Below are 19,069 nucleotides of genomic sequence, written 5' to 3'. Positions count from 1 at the left end.
ATAGGGGGACACCTCAAGAGTGACTCTTGGGGTGGGTGAGCAAGAGACAATATGTGCTTCCCCCAACCTCAGGCTCAGCTCCCTCTACCCATTTTTTTCTCATCCTCCCATAATCTCAGTCTTCAAGGACAGACGGAGTGAAGGGTCAGCTCAGGATCACAGGCCAGCAGCTGGGAGAGCTGCAGATGGCAGGAGGAGGTTGTAACGTGTGTGTGTGTGTGAGAGAGAGAGAGAAAGTGTGTGTGTGTGGTTATTCCCCCTTCCCCATCCACCCCAATAGCTCTGGCCCTGGCTTTACCCTCTGTTACTGTCAAGCGTTGTGCGGGGTGAAGATAGGAGTTGGAGTACAAAAGAATTTTTGCAGTTTAAGGCTTTATTAGTTCCGGGCGAGGTTCCGTGACTCAAGGAGGGAATCAGGGAAGTCGCGCCTGGGTATTTAGGGGTAGGGTTTTTAAGCTGTAACTGTTCCGGGTTTAGGCTCGGGTGGGTCTTTCGTGCCATGTGCTGTTGCTCGGTAATTGGTTGACCTTCAGTTAGTTCTTGAGAGACGCTCGGGGCTTTCCGTTGGATTGTGCTGGTGCTCGGTGATTGGTTGACCTTCAGTTTGTTCCAGCGCGCTGTTCAGGGATCTCCGTTGGGTTGTGCTGGCGCTTGGTGATTGGTAGCCCTTCAGTTTCTTGCGGCGCCCTGGCGAGAGGGTCGTCCCCTTCCAGGGACATCCTAACACCCTCCATCAGGGCATGGGAAAGCCAGGCAGAGCCGGACACAGGAGTGTACCCCCTGACCTCTTTGTCCTAGTTTTTGTACAGGCATAAGGAGTCAGCCAGGGACCTTGGAACCAGGAGGGAGATTCTGGCCCCAGAGTCTTCTCCAATGGTGTTAGGAAGAATTGAGGGACAGCATTTAGTGCCAGTTCATTCACAGAATCAAAGGACAAGGTCACCTTGGTTGCTGATGTCAGTGTTTTCTTGCCCAGGCCATATTTGACCACTTACCCAGGGACTTGGAGGACTTAGATGAAAAAGAACTTAAAATTCGAAATTCTCAATAAATTTGATATAAAATTTATTTCAACATAATAAAGGATATTTATGACAAGCCCCCAGCAAATATCACTTTCAGTAGTCAAATCTGTAAGCTTTTGCTATAAGATCAGGAGCAAGACAAGGGTGTCCGCTCTCACTACTTCTACTCAACGTAGTATTGGATGTCCTACTACAACAATCAGGCAAGAAAAATAAAATCTTCCAAATCAAGAAGGAAGAAGTAAAATCACCCATTTGCAAATAATGTGATCTTATTTTATAGAGAAATCACAAAGGCTCCAGCAGAAAAGAAATACAGAAAGAAAGAAACATAGTACATGCTGTTCATACATTTACCAAGTCACTGTATTTTAAGGGCAAATCCTGGCAATATGCCATTCCATCCATTCCAAGGCTCTACAGTAGTTTCACTTAATCTGCTGTATGTACTGCAGAGTAGTTGCTAGGGCTTATACCCAGGCTAGGGATCAGCCTCCTGATTGCCAGGGGGTGTCAGTGCGTTATGGCCTTGAAGGAGAGGGACACCAGCAGCTTTAGGAACTTAACCTGGTTTTGCATTCCATACATGTCGGCAGAAGGAAGCAGCACTGTTAGGCATGAGAATATAGACTGGGGCAGAATATGCCAGACGAGGACCCCCATTTTCTCCCCTTTTTCAATGTGTTATGCTCCATTACAGGTATAGTGAATTTCCATAGGTCTGCCTTTCAGCAGAACAACAGGATCCCATCAGAGATTGAGTAGATTCCCCTCACCCAGGGATACAAAGTAACTCACCTATTATATGGGACATCCCATGGCAATTTCCAGTAGAAAACACATTTTGGTGTTCTCAGCACCGCCATAACTATCTCCCTAGACTTCTATACCTTTAAAATATTGGGTGCCTCAGCAGGGGTTCCTAGTCTGGCATATGAGGGCACGGACCTTACTGTTTGATCAATCAAATGCATTAAAGTCTATGACAGAACATTAGTACACTGGGCCAACGTCGTTTTACCCGTTAATAATTTAATCTCCTTTAATATTCTGTTTTTCCTTTCTACCGACCAGTTTTATTAGCCAGGTCTTGGAAAACAGTGAGGATCATGTCAGGCTCTTGCAGGTGAGCCCAAATGTCCTGATACCATATCCTGATACCACTGGGCTTAGAACCGAGTGTTCTAGATGTTTAGAACATCTACCTATCAGTGTAAAGGGTTAATTACTATAGCTCATGAGTGATCACCAGTGAAACCCCTCTGAGTTCAGCCCAGTGACTGCTTAGCTTGTTCCTTTTTCCATCTAAATGCTGTCAGTATTGGCTTGAATAACAACTTGAGTTCCTCTTTGTAGGTTTCCCCAGCTATACATGTCTGTATATTAGGCATCAGAGGAAATTTCCCCCATTTCTTCTTTGGCCACAGGGGCCACTACATGAGTGAGTGGGACATTTGAAGGATCTACATATTCTATAGGACCCAGTAGCACCCACATTTCTGGAGACAGTGGGCTGTACACAGAAACTTATAAAACTTTGATGACAAATTATTGAAGACAGAAAAAAATGAAAAGATAGCTCATGTTCATGGATCAGAATTAATACCATTGAAATGTCCATAGTACCTAAGCCCTCTTTAGGTCAATGCAATCTCTATCAAGGTTCCAAAGGCCTTTTCACATAAGTAGAAAAAAAAACTTATAAAATTTGTATTGTTGCACAAGTGAATAAAGTATGCCAAAGAAAGATAATGGGGCTAAAATGGACTCTGTCTGGTCTCTGGCTTGGACACCTTTCCTCTGTGTTCTTCTTCCTTTGTTTGCTGCTCATGGGAAAGCTCCGACAGATGTGGAAGGTGAGGACTATAAATTATTCTCCCCACTTGCATTTGGTGCTCAGATTTTTGGAGAAAATCTCCTCTGAGCCCGCCCGTTTAAATAAATCTCCGATCCACCAAGATCTCCAAGTGTTGCTTGGTTTTTCCTCCAGGGATCCAGCCTGGTTCTTTAAGAGTATGGAACCACAAAAGGTTCCAAAGAGCCAAATCAATTTGAGGAAGTATATCAAGCTAGAGGCATCATGCTTCCTTATTGAAATTGTATCGCAAAGTTACAGCATCAAAACATTATGGTACTGGCATAAAAAAAGACACATAGACCGACAGAATAAAGATCCCCAAAATAAACCATGTATATGTGGTAAATTAACTTATAAGAAAGAAGGAAAGAATATACATTGGGTAAAGGAAAGCCTCTCCCATAAATGGCGCTGGAAAAACTAGCTACACGCAGAAGGATGAAATTGAACTCATACTTTATACTAGTCACAAAAATTAATTCAAAGTACTTAAATTTTGAACATGAAACTGTAAAACTCCTAGAATAAAACCAACAGGAAAAGGCCCTTAATAATGGTCTTGACAACATTTTTTGGATGTAACACCAAAAGCACAAGCAATAAAAATTAAGTGGAACTACATGAAACTAAGATGCATCTCACAGCAAAGGAAACTCAGTAAAATCAAATATAAACATACAGAATGAGAGAAAACATTTACAAATCATATGTCCTTTTAGTGGTTACTATCCAAAATATATAAAGAACCGCTTTCACTCAATAGCAGAACCCACAAATAATCCAATTTAAAAAAGGGCAACGAACTTTAATAGACATTTTCCCAAAGATATTTCCACAGATACACCATGGTACATGAAAAGTGCTCAACATCATGAACATCAAGAAAGTGCAAATCAAAACATAATGAAATATTGTCTCACAACTGTTAGGATTCTTATTACAAAAAAAGACAAGCAATAACAAGTGATGAGAATGTACAGAAAAGGGAACAATTGTGCACTGCTGTTAAGAATATAAATGAGTATGTCCACTATGGCAAACAGTATGGAGGATCCTCCAAATATTAAAAATAGAACTACCAGGGCACTTAGCTTACTCAGTCATTGGAGCATCCAACTCTTGATCTCAGGTTCATGAGTTTGAGTCCCATGCTGGATGTAGAGATGGCATAAAAAAAAAAAAAAAACAAAAAAAACAAAAAAAAAAAAAACCAAAAAAAAACAAACGATAAAACTTAAAACAAATAGAACTACCACATGATCCAGCAAACCCAGTCTGGATTTACAACTAAATCTGTTTATTTTCTTAGGAAACAAAATCATTACTTCAAAGAGATATCCACCCCATATGTTCTTTGCAATATTACTCAAAATAGCCAAGACATGAATGGATAAAGAAGATGAGATGTGTGTATATGTGTGTAAGTTTACATGTAAAAATGTATAGGTACACGTATATATGTGTGTGTTTAAATAAATGTGTGTGTATGTGTGATTTATATATGCATACATATTATATGCATACATATTAATATATGTCATATTATATATATTATATATTATATATATGGTATATCATATGGATATATGATATGTAATATGAGTATCATATATAAAATGAAATATTCTTCAGCCATAACAAAGGAAATCCTCCCATATGTGACAACATGGATGGACCTTGAGAACAATATGCTGAGTGAAAAGTCAGAAAGACAAGTCTTGTATAATACCACTTATGATTCTCAAAAAGTCATATTCACTCATAGAAAACGAGAGAAACCTGGTGATTGCTAAGGGCTAGGGTTGGAAAGATGTTGGTCAAAGTGCACAAACCTTTAAGTATAAGATTAGTAAGTTCTGGGGATTGTCCCTCATGGAGACAACGGTTAACAATATTGTACTGTGTACATGAGAGTTGCTAATAAAGTATTTTTACCACCTCCACATACACAAACAGGTAATGATGTGAGGTGTTGGATGTGTTGACCAACCTTACTATGGTGATATATGTTTCACAATATATATTTGTACCAAATCACATTGTACATCTTGAACCTACCTGTTATTTGTCAATTTTATCTCAATAAAGCAAGAAAAAAAATCAGGTCAATCATCTAAGGTCAAAGACTAGCAAGGATGGGGGCAGATACTATAAGATCTCATAGGCCACAGTGTAATGACTTTGGGTTTTACTCTGAGAGAGCTGGAAGACAATGCAGAATTATGAGTGGAAGAGTCTCATAGTCATACTTCAGTTTTTAAAGGAGCATTTTGGCTTCTGGGTTAAAATTATGATCAAATTATGAGTCAAAAAGGATAAAGCAGGATCACAGTGAGAAACAGCTACAATGCTCTAGATGAAGAATCTAGTTTGGACCCGGGTGGTCATTTCAGAGAGGATGAAAAGAAGTCTGATTTAGATATATTTTAAAGGTATGGCAAAAAGTACCTGCTGACAGACTGGATATGAGGGTAGGGTATAAAACAAAGTGGGGAGTCAAAAAAACTACAAGATATTAAAAGCCTACACATAGAAAAGTAGAATTTATATATATTTTTAAAATTTTTGTAATGCTTCTTTATTTTTGAGAAAGAGAATGACAGAGTGCAAGTGGGGGAGATGCAGAAAGATGGAGACACAGACTCCAAAGCTGATTCCAGGCTCTGAGTTCTCAGCACAGAGCCCAACATGGGGCTTGAACTCACGACCAAGAGATCATGACCTGAGCTGAAGTCGGATGCCTGAGTGAGCCACCCAGCTGTCCCAGAATTTATATTTACTATGGGAAGAGGAATTTGGAACGAGAAGGTTGTAGGAGGATCACGATTTTGGTTTTGAATATAATGTGTTTGAGAGGTTTGTTAGTCATACAAGCAAAGGCATCAAGTGGAGAAATAGGAGATGGCAGTTTACGGGGAGGTCTGGGCTGGTGATTTAAACTTGAGGATCATCAGGGGAAAAAGTATTTAAGAGAGTGGTAACAGTGAAAAGAAGAGCTGTAAGGTTTGAGATGGGGTTCTTCCAATATTTAAGGTTTAGGGAGACAACAGGAACCAGTAAACCCTGAGGTAGAAGGGACTTGATCGATGTGGTATATTGCAAGCTAAGTGATGAAGCTGATTCAAGGAGAGTGTCTTAGTCAGTTCTGATTAATATAACAGAATACCACACATGAGTGGCTTATAAACAATACAAACTTATTTCTCAAAGTTCTCGATTCTAGAGGACCAAGATCAAGGAGCATCGTGGTCAGGTTCTGGTGAGAGCTCTCTTCTAGGGTACATATTTCTCTTTGTATCCCCACGTGGCAGAAGCAGAGGAAGGAGGTAGGCTCTCTTATGACTCATTACAAGGGCAACTAATCCCATCCCTAAAGACATCATCCTAAGGACTGCATCTAATCCTAATTACTTCCTAAACGTCCCATCTCCTAATACCATCTTATTGGAGAGTAGAGTTTTAACATATAAATTCAGGGTAGGACATAAACATTCAGTCCCTAACAATGAACATTTGCATTGATCTAAATAATGATAGGTCAAGTAAGATGAAGACTGGGAATAAAGAAGTCTAGTATTGCCCAAGGGACTTAGCAATATGGAGGTCTTTGGTGACGTTGAAAAAAAGAAGCCTAATTTACTAGATTCTAGAGGTCATGGATGAGAGAAACTGGCAAAAATGAATATATCTCTGGTTTTGGGCAGAGAAAGGGGAATAGAAACATGGAATGGGATCTAAGAATGACCAATGGGATCAGGAGAGGAATATTTTTCTTAGCGGAAAAGCAAAAAACATGTTTATATGCTTTGGGGGATGATGCAGTCAAGAGGGGAAAATTGACCATGCCAAGGAGGTGAGAGTTGCCAACATCCTAAGGAAAGGGGAAGGAATTGAAGGTCGTGAATCTAATGGGATCTAATGTAAGGCTGGAGGAGCTGGCATCGGGCAGGAGCATGGACAATTCCTCTCTAGGAGCAGAAAGATATACATACTAATTAATCTGCTTTTTCAGTGGAATAGAGAAGAAAGGAATCAGAGACGAATGACAAAGACTGATGTATTATTAGAGGGACACCTGGGTGGTTCAGTGGGTTACGCAACTGACTTTGGCTCAGGTCATGGATCTCACGGTCCATGAGTTCAAGCCCTGTGTTGGGCTCTGTGCTGAAAGCCCACAGCATGGAGCCTGCTTCAAATTCTGTGTCTTCCCCTCTCTTTGCCTCTTTTCTGCTTGATCTCTCTCTCACTATCTCTCAAAAATAATAAACATTAAAAAATAAAGACTGTTGTATTAGAGATTGGAGGAATGAAGGAAGGTTATGGATCAGTCATGTAGGTGAGTGGAACAGAGAAATGCAGTAGGATAGCAGGGCGGCACCACCCCCTATTTAATATTAGCACGTAGGAATTTCAATGAGACCAAGCAGCTTGAAAAGACGGGGAACGAACAGGCAAGAGTAAAGATTTGGAAGATTTGTTGAACAGTATAAAACCCTATTAAGTATTTTATCCTCCAACCTACGAGATAAAGGGAAGCTAATCCTGCTTGTCAAGCAGAGCAATGGTATAATTTAATTGGGCTTACAAGAGAGAAAACTCTGCTTGGTAAGAACACGATGGGCTAAAAGTTTTTAGTAGAGATATGGGCTTTGTGGTATCTAAACCTTATGCTTATGACCAAAAAATTACAAACTTTGCTCTTTAAACCTAGCCAACTAGGGGAGGAGCCTAGATGGTGGAACAGCATGGAAGTTTTTTGTATGTCTTGCATCCATGAAATACAGCTAGATCAACACTGAAACATCCTGCACGCCTAGAAAACTTATTTGAAGATTAACACAATGATCTGTATAACCTAAACAACAGAACTCAGCAGGTACACAGTGCAAATAGGTGAACGGGGGAGGGGGAAGTTGCAGAGTGCTGGGAAATGTTTTGGCTTCTGGAGAGAGGACAGAGATGGGGGGAGCTTACGGGAAAAGCAGCCCCTTCAAAGCAGCCAGAGAGATAGAGGAAAAGTGGAAAGCATCACAGGGACTGAAATACAAAGGGAGAAATGAGTGGGCTAAAATCCATTAACACTCTATAAACAGGGGGAGTACACAGTCTGAAACTCCACAGCAAAATACCTGGCAGTGTTCTGGTGGGAAAGGCAAATCCCCAGGATTAGAGTGGGGTCTGGGAAGTCCTCGGGCCACCCATGGAGAAGCGGTTCCACTGCTGGAAGGACATTTGGTAGAGGCTGTGTGGCCACTTGGTCCCAGGAGACCCCAGTGAACACATTCGCTCTTGCTGGAACAAGGTCATTGAATGTGAAGTCTGGTGCCAGATGTGTGGTGATTTGCCATAATCCCTGAAATGTCGCTGCTACAGGATCAGGTGAACGTTTTCTGGGGCGGGTTGGCACCCAGCCACAGATCTGGGCATTGGCAGCAACATGGTCCTGGGTGTGGCTGGAAACAAGCCATTGCTCGGTAAGACCATCCCCCAGAGGATCTGAGCAGATCAAAACTGCAGTGCCTCAGAGTGAGGGGTTGGGAAACAAAACTGCATCTTAGATGAAACTCAGGAGGGAGGCGGCGCCTGGAAACTTAAAGGCTTCGTCATGAATAATGTTAAATGGGGAGTAGAGAGAAAATAGAAAGGATGGGTGTGCAATTGCCGGTTGGGAAGAACACAGAGTTCCGATACTAGAGATTGGGTAGCTGGGTGAGAGCATTTTCAAATTTCACATGCATGTGCATACACACCAACAAGCGCCACAATATTCCACCTCAGTAAGCTAAGCAGCACCATCTAGTGGAGAACAGATCCGTTACACTAAGCCCTGCCTAAATGGGCCAAACTCACTTTTCAGGAACACAAATCTCTCTCCACCTGCTTAGTTTATGGACTACAAAGTAATTCTTCGTTTGACTTCTAAGGGAAAACAATGTAATATCAATTGTTTTTCAGTCTATTCGCTGGTCCATCTATACAATTTTCTCTTTTTTAGAATCTTTTTTTTTCTTCATACAGAAAGAGAAAAAATTATATTTGTTGTCATTTTTATTAAAAATATTTTTCGCTAATTTTCTGCTATATTTTTTAACTTTTGCAACTTCTTTTCAAATTCTATTTTACATCCCTCATTTCATTTTATTTCAATATATTCATTTTCTCAAATTTTCCAAAGATTTCCTTTTTCCCCTCATGTTTAATCTAATCTATCAAGTTCAATAGCCAGAAAAAAACACACCTAGGGTGTAGCATTTTTTTGATTTGTGTGTGTAGTTTTTAATTTTTTAATTTTAATTTTTTACCTTATTAATTCCTTTTCTTCCTTCAAAACAACAAAACGGGAATTCACCCCAAAAGAAACAGCAGAAACAAAAGACAGCCATGGGCTAAATCAACACAGGAACAAGCAAGATGTTTGACCCAGAATTTAACATCACGATAATAAGAATACCAGTTGAGGCCGAAAATAGGTTATAATCCCTCTCTGTGGAGACAAAAGAAGTAAAAGCTAGTCAGGATGAAATAAAAAAATGCTTTAACTGAGGTGCAATCTCCAATGGATGCCACGGCGGCAAGGATGGATAAGGCAGAACAGGAAATCAGCGATAGGACAAACTTATGGAGAATCCTGAAACAGAATAAAAGAGGGACAATAATGCAAAAAAACATTACCAATTAGAGAAATCAGTGACTCATTAAAAAGAAACATCAGAATCATAGGAGTCCCAGAAGATGAAGGGAGAGAAAAAGTGGTAGAAGGGTTATGTCAGCAAATCATAGTGGATAACTTTCCTTACCTGTGGAAAGGCACAGACTTCAAAACACAGGAAGAACAGAGGACTCCCATAAGACTCAACAAAAGCCAACCATCAAAAGGCAGGAAACTACAAGGAAAGACAGACCAGGTTTGCAGCAGTCCTATCCACAGAAAATTGGCAGGCCAGAAAGGAGGGGCAAGAAATATTCAATGTGCTGAATCAGAAAAATATGCAGCCAAAATTCCTAATCCAGCAAGGCTGTCTTTCAAAATAAAAGGAGATTAAAATTTTCCCAGACAAAAAAAATTTAAAGGAGTTCGAGACCACTTAACATGCCCTCAAGAAATTTCGGGGGGACTCTCTGGGGGGTGAAAAAATGAAAAAAGAAAAAAAAATGACCAAGAACACCAACGACTAGAAAGCACAAGAAAACACCACCACAAACTCCAAGTTTACAAGAAACATAATGGCAATAAGCTCATATCTTTGAGTACTCACTCTAAAAGTCAGTGGGCTAAATATTCCAATAAAAATACACAGGTAACGGGGGGGGGGGGGACAAGATCCATCTATATGCTGTTTACAAGAGACTCACATTAAACCTATAGACACCTTCAGATTGAAAAAAAGGGGATGGAGAACCATCTATCATGGTAATGGTCACCAAAGAAAGCCAGAGTAACCTTATTCATATTAGACAATCTAGACTTTAAAATAAAGACTGTAACAAGAGATGAAGAAAGATGTATCATACTTAAGGGTGTTTGTCCACCAAGAAGACTTAAAATCTGTAAACATTTATGCTCCAAATGTGAAAGCACCCAAATATATAAATGAACTAATCGCAAATATAAAGAAGCTAAAGAATAATACCATAATACTATGGGACTGCAATACCCCACTTATAGCAATGGAAAGATCATCTAAACAGAAATTCAACAAATGAACAATGGCTTTTAGTGAGACACTGGACCAGATGGACTTAACAGATATATTCAGAATATTTCCTCCTAAAGCAGTAGAATATATATTCTTCTCCAGGATACATGGAACATTCTGCAGAATAGATCACATACTGGGACATGGATCAGCCTTCTCCAAGTACAAAAAGATAACGATCATACCGTGCATATTTTCAGACCACAAGGCTATGAACCTTGAAATCAACCACAAGAAAATATTTGGATAGAGAAATACTTGGAGACTGAAGAACATCCTACTAAAGAATGAATGGTTGAAAGCAAGCTGATGCAGCCACTCTGGAAAACAATGTGGAGGTTCCTCAAAAACTACAAAGAGAACTACCCTATCACCCAGCAATTGCACTGCTAAGCAATTGCACTGCTAAGCAATATCCAGGGATACTGGTGTGCTGCTTCAAAGGGACACAAGCACCACCATGTTTATAGCAGCACTATCAACAATAGCCAAAGGATGGAAAGGACCCAAACGTCCATCGACGGATGAATGGATAAAGAAGATAAGATTATATGTATATAATCTTCTTTATATATCTATATCTATATCTATATCTATATCTATATCTATATCTATATCTATCTATATCTAATCTATATGAGAGAGAGATAATTACTCGGCAAACAAAAAGAATGAAATCTTGCATTTTGCAAGTACATGGATAGACCTGGAGGGTATTATGCTAGGTGAAATTAGTGCAAGACAAAAATCTTGCAGACGAGCTAAGCCTGCCCTTCCGCCCTGTGCACCTTGCAGATCTGCTTCGGCAAATATGCCAGATCCTGCAGTAGCATCACCACAAACCTAGCAGTGAGCAATTAGCACAGACTGAGGCCACACCACTCCACAGTGAGTCCTGCCCCTGGGAGAGGGAAAGATAAGGTACACACCAGTCTGACTGTGGCCCCAGCGGTGGGCTGGGGGCAGATATCAGGTCTGACTGTGCCTCCGCCCACCAACACAAGTTATTCCAGACAGCACAGGGGAAGTGCCCTGCAGTTCTGCGCCACTCCAGAGACTATCCAAAATTATGAAACGGAAGAATCCTCCTCAAAAGAAACTCCAGGAAGTAGTGACAGATAACGAATTGATCAAAAACGATTTAAGCAATAAAACAAAACATGAATTTAAATAATAGTCATAAAATTAATAGTTGGGATTAAAAAAGCATAAAGGACAACAGAGAAACTATTGTTACAGAGATCAAGGGACTAAGAAAAAGGAGGAGCAAAAATTGCTATAAGTGAGGTGCAAAATAAAATGGATGTGACAACAGCTCAGACTGAAGAGACATAGGAGAGAATAGGTGAATCAGAAGATAAAATTATGAAAAAAGGAAGCTTAGAAAAAAAGATAAAAATCCAGGAGTATGAGAGGAGAATTAGCGAACTAAGGGACACAATTAAATGTAATAGCATACGCATAATTGGGATTCCAGAAGTGGAAGAGAGAAGGAAACGTGCTGAAGGTATACTTGAAGAAACCATAGCTGAGAACTTCCCTGATCTGGGGAAGGAAAAAGGCATTGAAATCCAAGAGGCACAGAAAACTCCCTTCAGACGTAACTTGAATCGATCTGCATCACATATAGTCAAACTGGCAAAATACAAGGATAAAGAGAAAATTCTGAAAGCAGCTAGGGATAAACATGCTCTAATATATGAAGGGAGACCTATAAGACTAGTGACAGATTTATCTACTGAAACTTGGCAGGCCAGAAAGGAATGGCAGGATATCTTCAATGTGATGAAGAGAAAAACTATGCAGCCGAGAATTTTAATCCAGCAAGTGTCATTTAGAATAGAATGAGAGATAAAGGTATTCCACCCCCCCCCCAAAAAAAAAACCAAAAAAAGAAGGAATTCATCACAACTAAACCAGCGCTACAAGTGATCCTAAGGGGTATTCTGTGAGTGAAATGTTACAAGGGCCACAAAGTACTAGAGACATCACTACAAGCATGAAACCTACAGAGATCATGACTCTAAACCCATATCTTTCTATAATAACACTGAATGTAAATAGACTAAATGCTCCAACCAAAAGACATAGGGTATCAGAATGCATAAAAAAACAAGACCCATCTATTTTCTGTCTACAAGAGACTCATTTTAGACCTGAGGACACCTTCTAATTGAAAGAGAAGGGAAGGAAAACTATGCTACTGGAACTCAAAAGAAAACTGGAGTAGCCATACTGATATCAGGCAAACTAGACTATAAATTTAAAGGCTGAAGATTAATTTAATAAATTTAATTTAACTTAAGTTAATAAATTAAAGACTATTAATTTAATAAATTAATAAATTAAAGACTATATATTAAAGGATCAAGAATGACATTATATAATAATTACAGGATCTATCGATCAGGAAAGCTAACAATTAAAAATGTCTATGCGCCAAAAACGGGAGCCCCCCAAAAGATAAAACAATTCATCACAATCATAAGCAACCTTCTTGATAAGAATGTGTTAATTTCAGGGGACTTTAATACCCCAGTGACAACAATGGATAGATCATCTAGACAAAGGATCAATAAAGAAACAAGGGCACTGAATGATACATCAGAACAGATGGACTTGACAGATATATTTAGAACTCTGCAAACCAAAGCAACAGAATATACTTTCTTCTCGAATGCACATGGCACATTCTCCAAGATAGATCACATACTGGACACAAAACAGCCCTTTATAATAACTATACAAGAAATGAGATCATACCATGCATAATTTCAGACCACAATGCTATGAAGCTTGAAATCAACGACAGGACGAAGTCTAGAAAACCTCCAAAAGCATGGAGGTTAAAGAACACCCTACTAAAGAATGAATGAGTCAACCAGGCAGTTAGAGAGGAAATTATGAAATATATAGAAAATATACATTTATATATATATAAATTTTACCTCAGTTCTTAGCACACATAATTATGACTTTTACTTATTATGTATTAGTTAACTCAGAATTTCACCAAATTAAAAGGAACAATTATATAAGATATATGAAACCCAAAATGAAACAGATAATATAAATAACCTTCCACAAGGAAGTCTCCCTGTAGTCATATGACGTCCATGGGTTTAAGGTAGGAATCACTAAGTTTCCTCTTGGAATAAGGTTTCCACTGAGCACTAAATTATTTTCAAAATGTCCATAATAAGGTGGTTCCAGGCCTGGACTCATAAGAGTCCTGAGTAAACTTCGGTGCTGCTGTCTCTCCACAAGAAGTTTTGTATTGCTCTCTGACAGTCACTCATTAGTCTGAAGATTACAAAACCAAATACATTTTCTTTTTCCCAAAATCTTTCCTAAATTCCTTATATTTTTTAAGTTTCTGTAATATTAAATAGCATTTGCCATTGAACAGTGTTTTAACACTTAACATGTGACAGAGCACACCTACTATCTAAAATTATACTTTGAAAATTGTTCTAAAGAAATAATGTTTCCAGGGGGATTCCTAACAATTCAAACCAGGGAAGGGAGAGAAGTGGCTATCAGTGATGTACATGGCTTAACAAATAATGCTTCTTCTGGAATGGCTGTACTGACAGGATCCTTCAGGATGCCATTATATATACATATATTTATAAACATTTTTCTGATGTAAAATTAAACCATCCCTCAAAGACATTTTCAAGCGTTTGCTTTCACCACTCTTGTACATTTCACTTATTATCTCAAAGAAACTGAGAATTTGACACTGAGGAGTTATTAGATGGCAGAGGTGTGATCAGAAAGAACTAAAACAGCCACAGAGGCAATTAGCTTATAACAGTTACCGAGGCACTGGAGGCAGAATCTGCCCTGTCTTCAGTCTTCCAAATACCTCCCTCCCACTATGGTGCTCTTTTTAGCCACTATTGGAATTATACTACCCCCAGCCCTGAGTGAGTCTTTCTGTATTTCACCTGTATGCCTTTATGTAAAGTAGAAAAAGCATAAAGCATAGTTTGTCTCAATCCCACTCTAGTAATCATACCAAAGATCACAATCAAGAGAATAAATGAACCAAGCTGCCAGGATGAGTAGTAGTACTTGACCTTTTAGGTTAAAGATGTAATCTTCCAAAAAGAAACTCATCAACATTTTTATTTAGGGTAAATCTGACAAGCAATTTTATAATAATATGCTTCTAAATGAGAAAGCTTCAAACAATGCACTTAAAGACTAGCAGATCCGATCAATGGAAAATATACAGGGCGGGGGGTGCGGGGTGGGGGTGGGGGAAGAGTCCCTGTAAAACCGAAAAAAAGAGGAGGGATGCAAACTGTCCTGCACTAACATTTCAAAGGTGAGTTCACTTAGAAACATCATTTTCCAAAATGACACGATCTAGTTGGCTTTCACTTCCAACTCATCTCATGATCTTGGCTCCACAGAAATTATGCTTTAGAGGCAAAATAATAAGTTAATTTCTTTTCTATGATTCTGTTTTGACTTACGTGTTCAGGTTATTTCTCAAGGACTTTCTAACTTTTCATTCTTCTAGGTAGAGTTGCCTGTAGGTTTCTAACTCTGTTTTAGTAGAATCTTCTTGAGAAGTCTTCATTGTAGAGATCTGAGATTTTGATCTTTAATTCTAAGTTCCATTTGACTTCTCGTTGAGCATGAGCATTTTCCCTTAACTTGTCCAAGTTTTCTTGAGCTGCTGCTTGTGCCTAAAGCAAATTAATAGGATAGTTTTAAAATAGCTATAATCTGAAAAATTAATTATAAATGTTTCCTTTAGTTCTGAGTCAATGATTCAGAGAGCAATTTTAAATGAAAAAAAGCTCAAGTATAAAATATTTATCATCAATGTCAACTGAATTAAACATGATTTATAAAATTAAAGTTCAATCATTCTTGTATTAGTATTCACGCAATCTGATAATTCAAATAATAGAATCAATGACAAAATTTTAAAAGTCAACAATAAACTTAAGAATAATCCAAGTACAATGCAAATTTTAAATCACAATTTTTCTTTTCCTCTTAATAGTGAGACTAGTTGTTTAAATCATCATTTTTTCTTATCCTCTTGATTTAGTAGGAATAAAGATGAAAACAAATCTTTAAAGGCAGGAACATATGCCTCCAGAAATCTACAAATTACCATAAAGCAAGTAGAGGAAACACATACAATACATGTATCCAAAATGTAATTTTCAGTGAAATGAATTAAAGCACATTACAGATCAATAAATTAACCTGTAAAAACATGTTGACTTCGTGTCATTTTTCTATGTAATTTTTCTGGACTATGTCCAGTCGTGCTCTTTCTTCAATATCCCGTTTATACTGTTCCACTTGACTGCGTTCTACCATATTCATTTCCATAAATTGTTTCCATTTGACTACTTCTTGCTGTAACTTCTTGTTACTGCTCACTTCTTGTTATTGCTCTCTAGTTTTTCACATTCTTTGAAAGATTTCATTGGTAATAACTCTTGTTGAAGAACTTGATATTTTGCATTGAGGTGCAAAACTCATTTTTTTTTTTTCAACTTTTTTTTTTATTTTTGGGACAGAGAGAGACAGAGCATGAATGGGGGAGGGGCAGAGAGAGAGGGAGACACAGAATCGGAAACAGGCTCCAGGCTCCGAGCCATCAGCCCAGAGCCTGACGCGGGGCTCGAACTCACGGACCGCGAGATCGTGACCTGGCTGAAGTCGGACGCTTAACCGACTGCGCCACCCAGGCGCCCCACAAAACTCATTTTTATGATGTAGTTTCCAGTTCCGTTGTAATGACATCAGCCTGCATGAATAAAACAATATAGTTTGGAATTGGAGTGAAAACAGTCTCTAACTAAAAACTACTATCAAAATTTTGTTCCAGATTTTAAGTAATCTCTAAGCCCACTGTGAGGCATGAACTCACAATCTCAAGATCAAGAGTAACTGAGCCAGCCAGGGACTCAAAATTTAAATAAACTCATTTGCAACAAAATTTTACCTGTGTTAGAATTTGGAACCTTAAACAACTCAGAAAATCAAGAGACACGTTAAAGCCATCAGGTGTTTCTGAAATAGATTTTTGCTATCATTGTCTTTACTACACAATATTTGCACTTCATTCTATACTTTTATCTTTCTATGATTTTTCCATATCTGTCTTTCATAAAATAAGTCCCCTCTTAGGAGAAAATCTCTTAGCCCTTCCCCATCTTAACACTCCATAATTTTTAAAGAAGTTTTAGCAATATCATATTGACTTATGTATGCCCAAGTCAAAAAATACGTCCCATGATAAGACTCTGGAAATAAGACTAATTCATGAATCTATAAGTAATGATTCTAATGCCACGACCTGTTTCTGAACTGCAAATGTTTATGCTAATTTGAACTGCATTCCCAGGAGAAATGATTCTCCAGGACGTGTTAAGAAATCACATCTCCCAGTATAAAACTTTAATTGGATGATCCACATATGTTTTTGAGGCAAAAAAATTTTTATTTCAATACTGTTATCTTGTAATCCTTTGTTACTTTCTAGAAAATAAGAGATCATACTAAACAAAAACAACAAAACTGGCTAGAGTTTCAGTGATGCTGAGTTGGGAAGGACTTCCATTCATTCTATATGATTGGTAAGACAAGGTGAGTGGATGTGGTCGTTTTATAAATTTGTTGATACCTCTGTGAAAATCCCTCCCCTTAAATATATGCTGCCTTCAGTAACTCGTTTCTAGTGAACAGAATATGCAGAACTGCTGTGATTTTTAAGGCCAGCTGAGAAAATGTGATACCGCTTCCATCTGACTTTCTTTCTCTAGGGAACCTCACACTTAGAACGCAGCCACCACATTGTGAGGAATCCCAGGCTACCTAGTGAGTCTTCATGTAGATACTCCAGCTGAGACTAGCCAACATCCTAGCCAAAGGCCAGCCTCAACAGCCAAACACGTGCATGAACAAGCCTTTAGATGATTCTAGTCTCCAGCTTCCAGTTATGCCAGCTGATGCCAAATGAAGAAGAAATGAGTTGCTCTACTCTGTCTAAAGATTGGTGAACAAGATAAATGCTGTTTTGAACTACTAGGTTTAGAGGTGGCTTATTATGCAGCAGTAAATTGCTACCACAGATACTGATACTAAAAATGGTGTGCTGCTATTCAAAAAAACCTAAAACTAAACTTCCTTTGAACCAGGAGGTAGGTGGAACCTGGAAAGATGTAGAAAAGCGTAAGAATGAGACCCAAAAACGGCCTCCACAAGACTCTTAGTGGAAACCTGATGGCCTGTGAAGAGGCTGACAGCAAGGGTTTCTAAGCAAGTAAAGAAAATGACACTGGAGGAAAGGGAAGTCATGCTACAAAATACCTGAAAGTAAAACGGATAGGAAAGAGAAACTAAAGAAAGACTATGCAACTGAAAGGAACCAGGACTTACTGGGTTCAAGTATCTGTTTCTCACTTACGGCCTCTTTACATGTTGAACTGTCAAATAATGCTAAAATAAAGAAATGGCTTTTGGGTTAAGAGAAAATCCAGGGTGCTATCAGGAAAACAGAAAGATTTAAGGTATGCCTCCAATTTCTTTAAGGATCTTAAGAGTATAAGATTTTTTTTTTAAAGTGGGTTCCACACCCGACATGGGGCTTAAACTCAGCACCCAGAGATCGTGTCACATGCTCTACCAACTGGGCCAGCCAGGAGCCCCAAGAGTAGACAAATTTTAAAGGCATTGTCCTATAAGAGCTTCACAGGAAACCTGAAGCGAAAAGCTTATCTCAAAAGGACTTGGGAGGGTCGCTTTGCTAAAACACGGCATGAAATCCAGTAATATTTACAGGAAACTAAAAAAAAAGGTAAGGGATTTATAGTAGCAAACATACTATTTGCCACCTTGGACTAAAAGAGACCAACTAGTGCAAAATGAAAAGAGGCCTTTGGGTCTTAGAAGTCCCACAGGGAGGAAGCAGGATGAAAAAACAGCTGCAAATACAGGTCATTCCTTATGAAAAGAAAGGAACCAAGAGCTTAAAGAGTAAAGAAAGGGAAGAGACATGGAGAAAGTATTCCCGTGGTTAGGACTACGTCCCAACTTAAGAATTGACAGCATGCATCAGGCTATATTTCAAAACTCTTATGGACTAGGGTGCTTCCCATCTTCTTTTTCTGAATGGGAGAGTCTTCAGCAGTTGACTAGAATGTTGCATTTGTGAGTGGTAAATAACTGTCTCTTTCGTTCTCAAGTCCTCATATTGAGAACACTTGCACTCAAGGAGCTATACTTTAGATACCATAACCCAGGCAGCTTATCCCCACTGCACCTGATTAAGATGGTGAGGTCTTGGACTCAAGCCCTGAACCTGATGCCATGATAACTGAGACTTGCAGGAGGTATTGGAGGGGGAGGGGAGTGAATGTATTTTTCAAGTCGGAGGAATACAAAAATTTGTGGCCAGTGGGTAAATTATACTGCTTTTTAAAGGTGTCCATAGGTTTTAAATATTAATT

The 19,069-nt window shown here is 38.8% G+C and overlaps 1 protein-coding gene across 1 annotated transcript in view; it reads right to left on the bottom strand.

Annotated features, from left to right (window-relative positions):
- Window positions 1-599: 599 nt before the first annotated feature.
- Window positions 600-19,069, bottom strand: part of POTEA (POTE ankyrin domain family member A) — an 84,394-nt gene continuing 65,924 nt past the window's right edge. Inside the window, 8 exon segments of the mRNA XM_081792283.1 lie at window positions 600-794; window positions 13,659-13,883; window positions 15,064-15,194; window positions 15,197-15,238; window positions 15,241-15,283; window positions 15,816-16,001; window positions 16,004-16,092; window positions 18,000-18,059. Coding sequence (XP_081648409.1) covers window positions 600-794; window positions 13,659-13,883; window positions 15,064-15,194; window positions 15,197-15,238; window positions 15,241-15,283; window positions 15,816-16,001; window positions 16,004-16,092; window positions 18,000-18,059 — 971 coding nt within the window.

Source organism: Panthera onca, chromosome F2, assembly GCF_046562875.1.
Source record: "Panthera onca isolate mPanOnc1 chromosome F2, mPanOnc1 haplotype 2, whole genome shotgun sequence".
NCBI lineage: Eukaryota > Metazoa > Chordata > Mammalia > Carnivora > Felidae > Panthera > Panthera onca.
The sequence above is the reverse complement of the archived record's forward strand: the minus strand, read 5'-3'. Positions and strand labels throughout refer to the sequence as shown.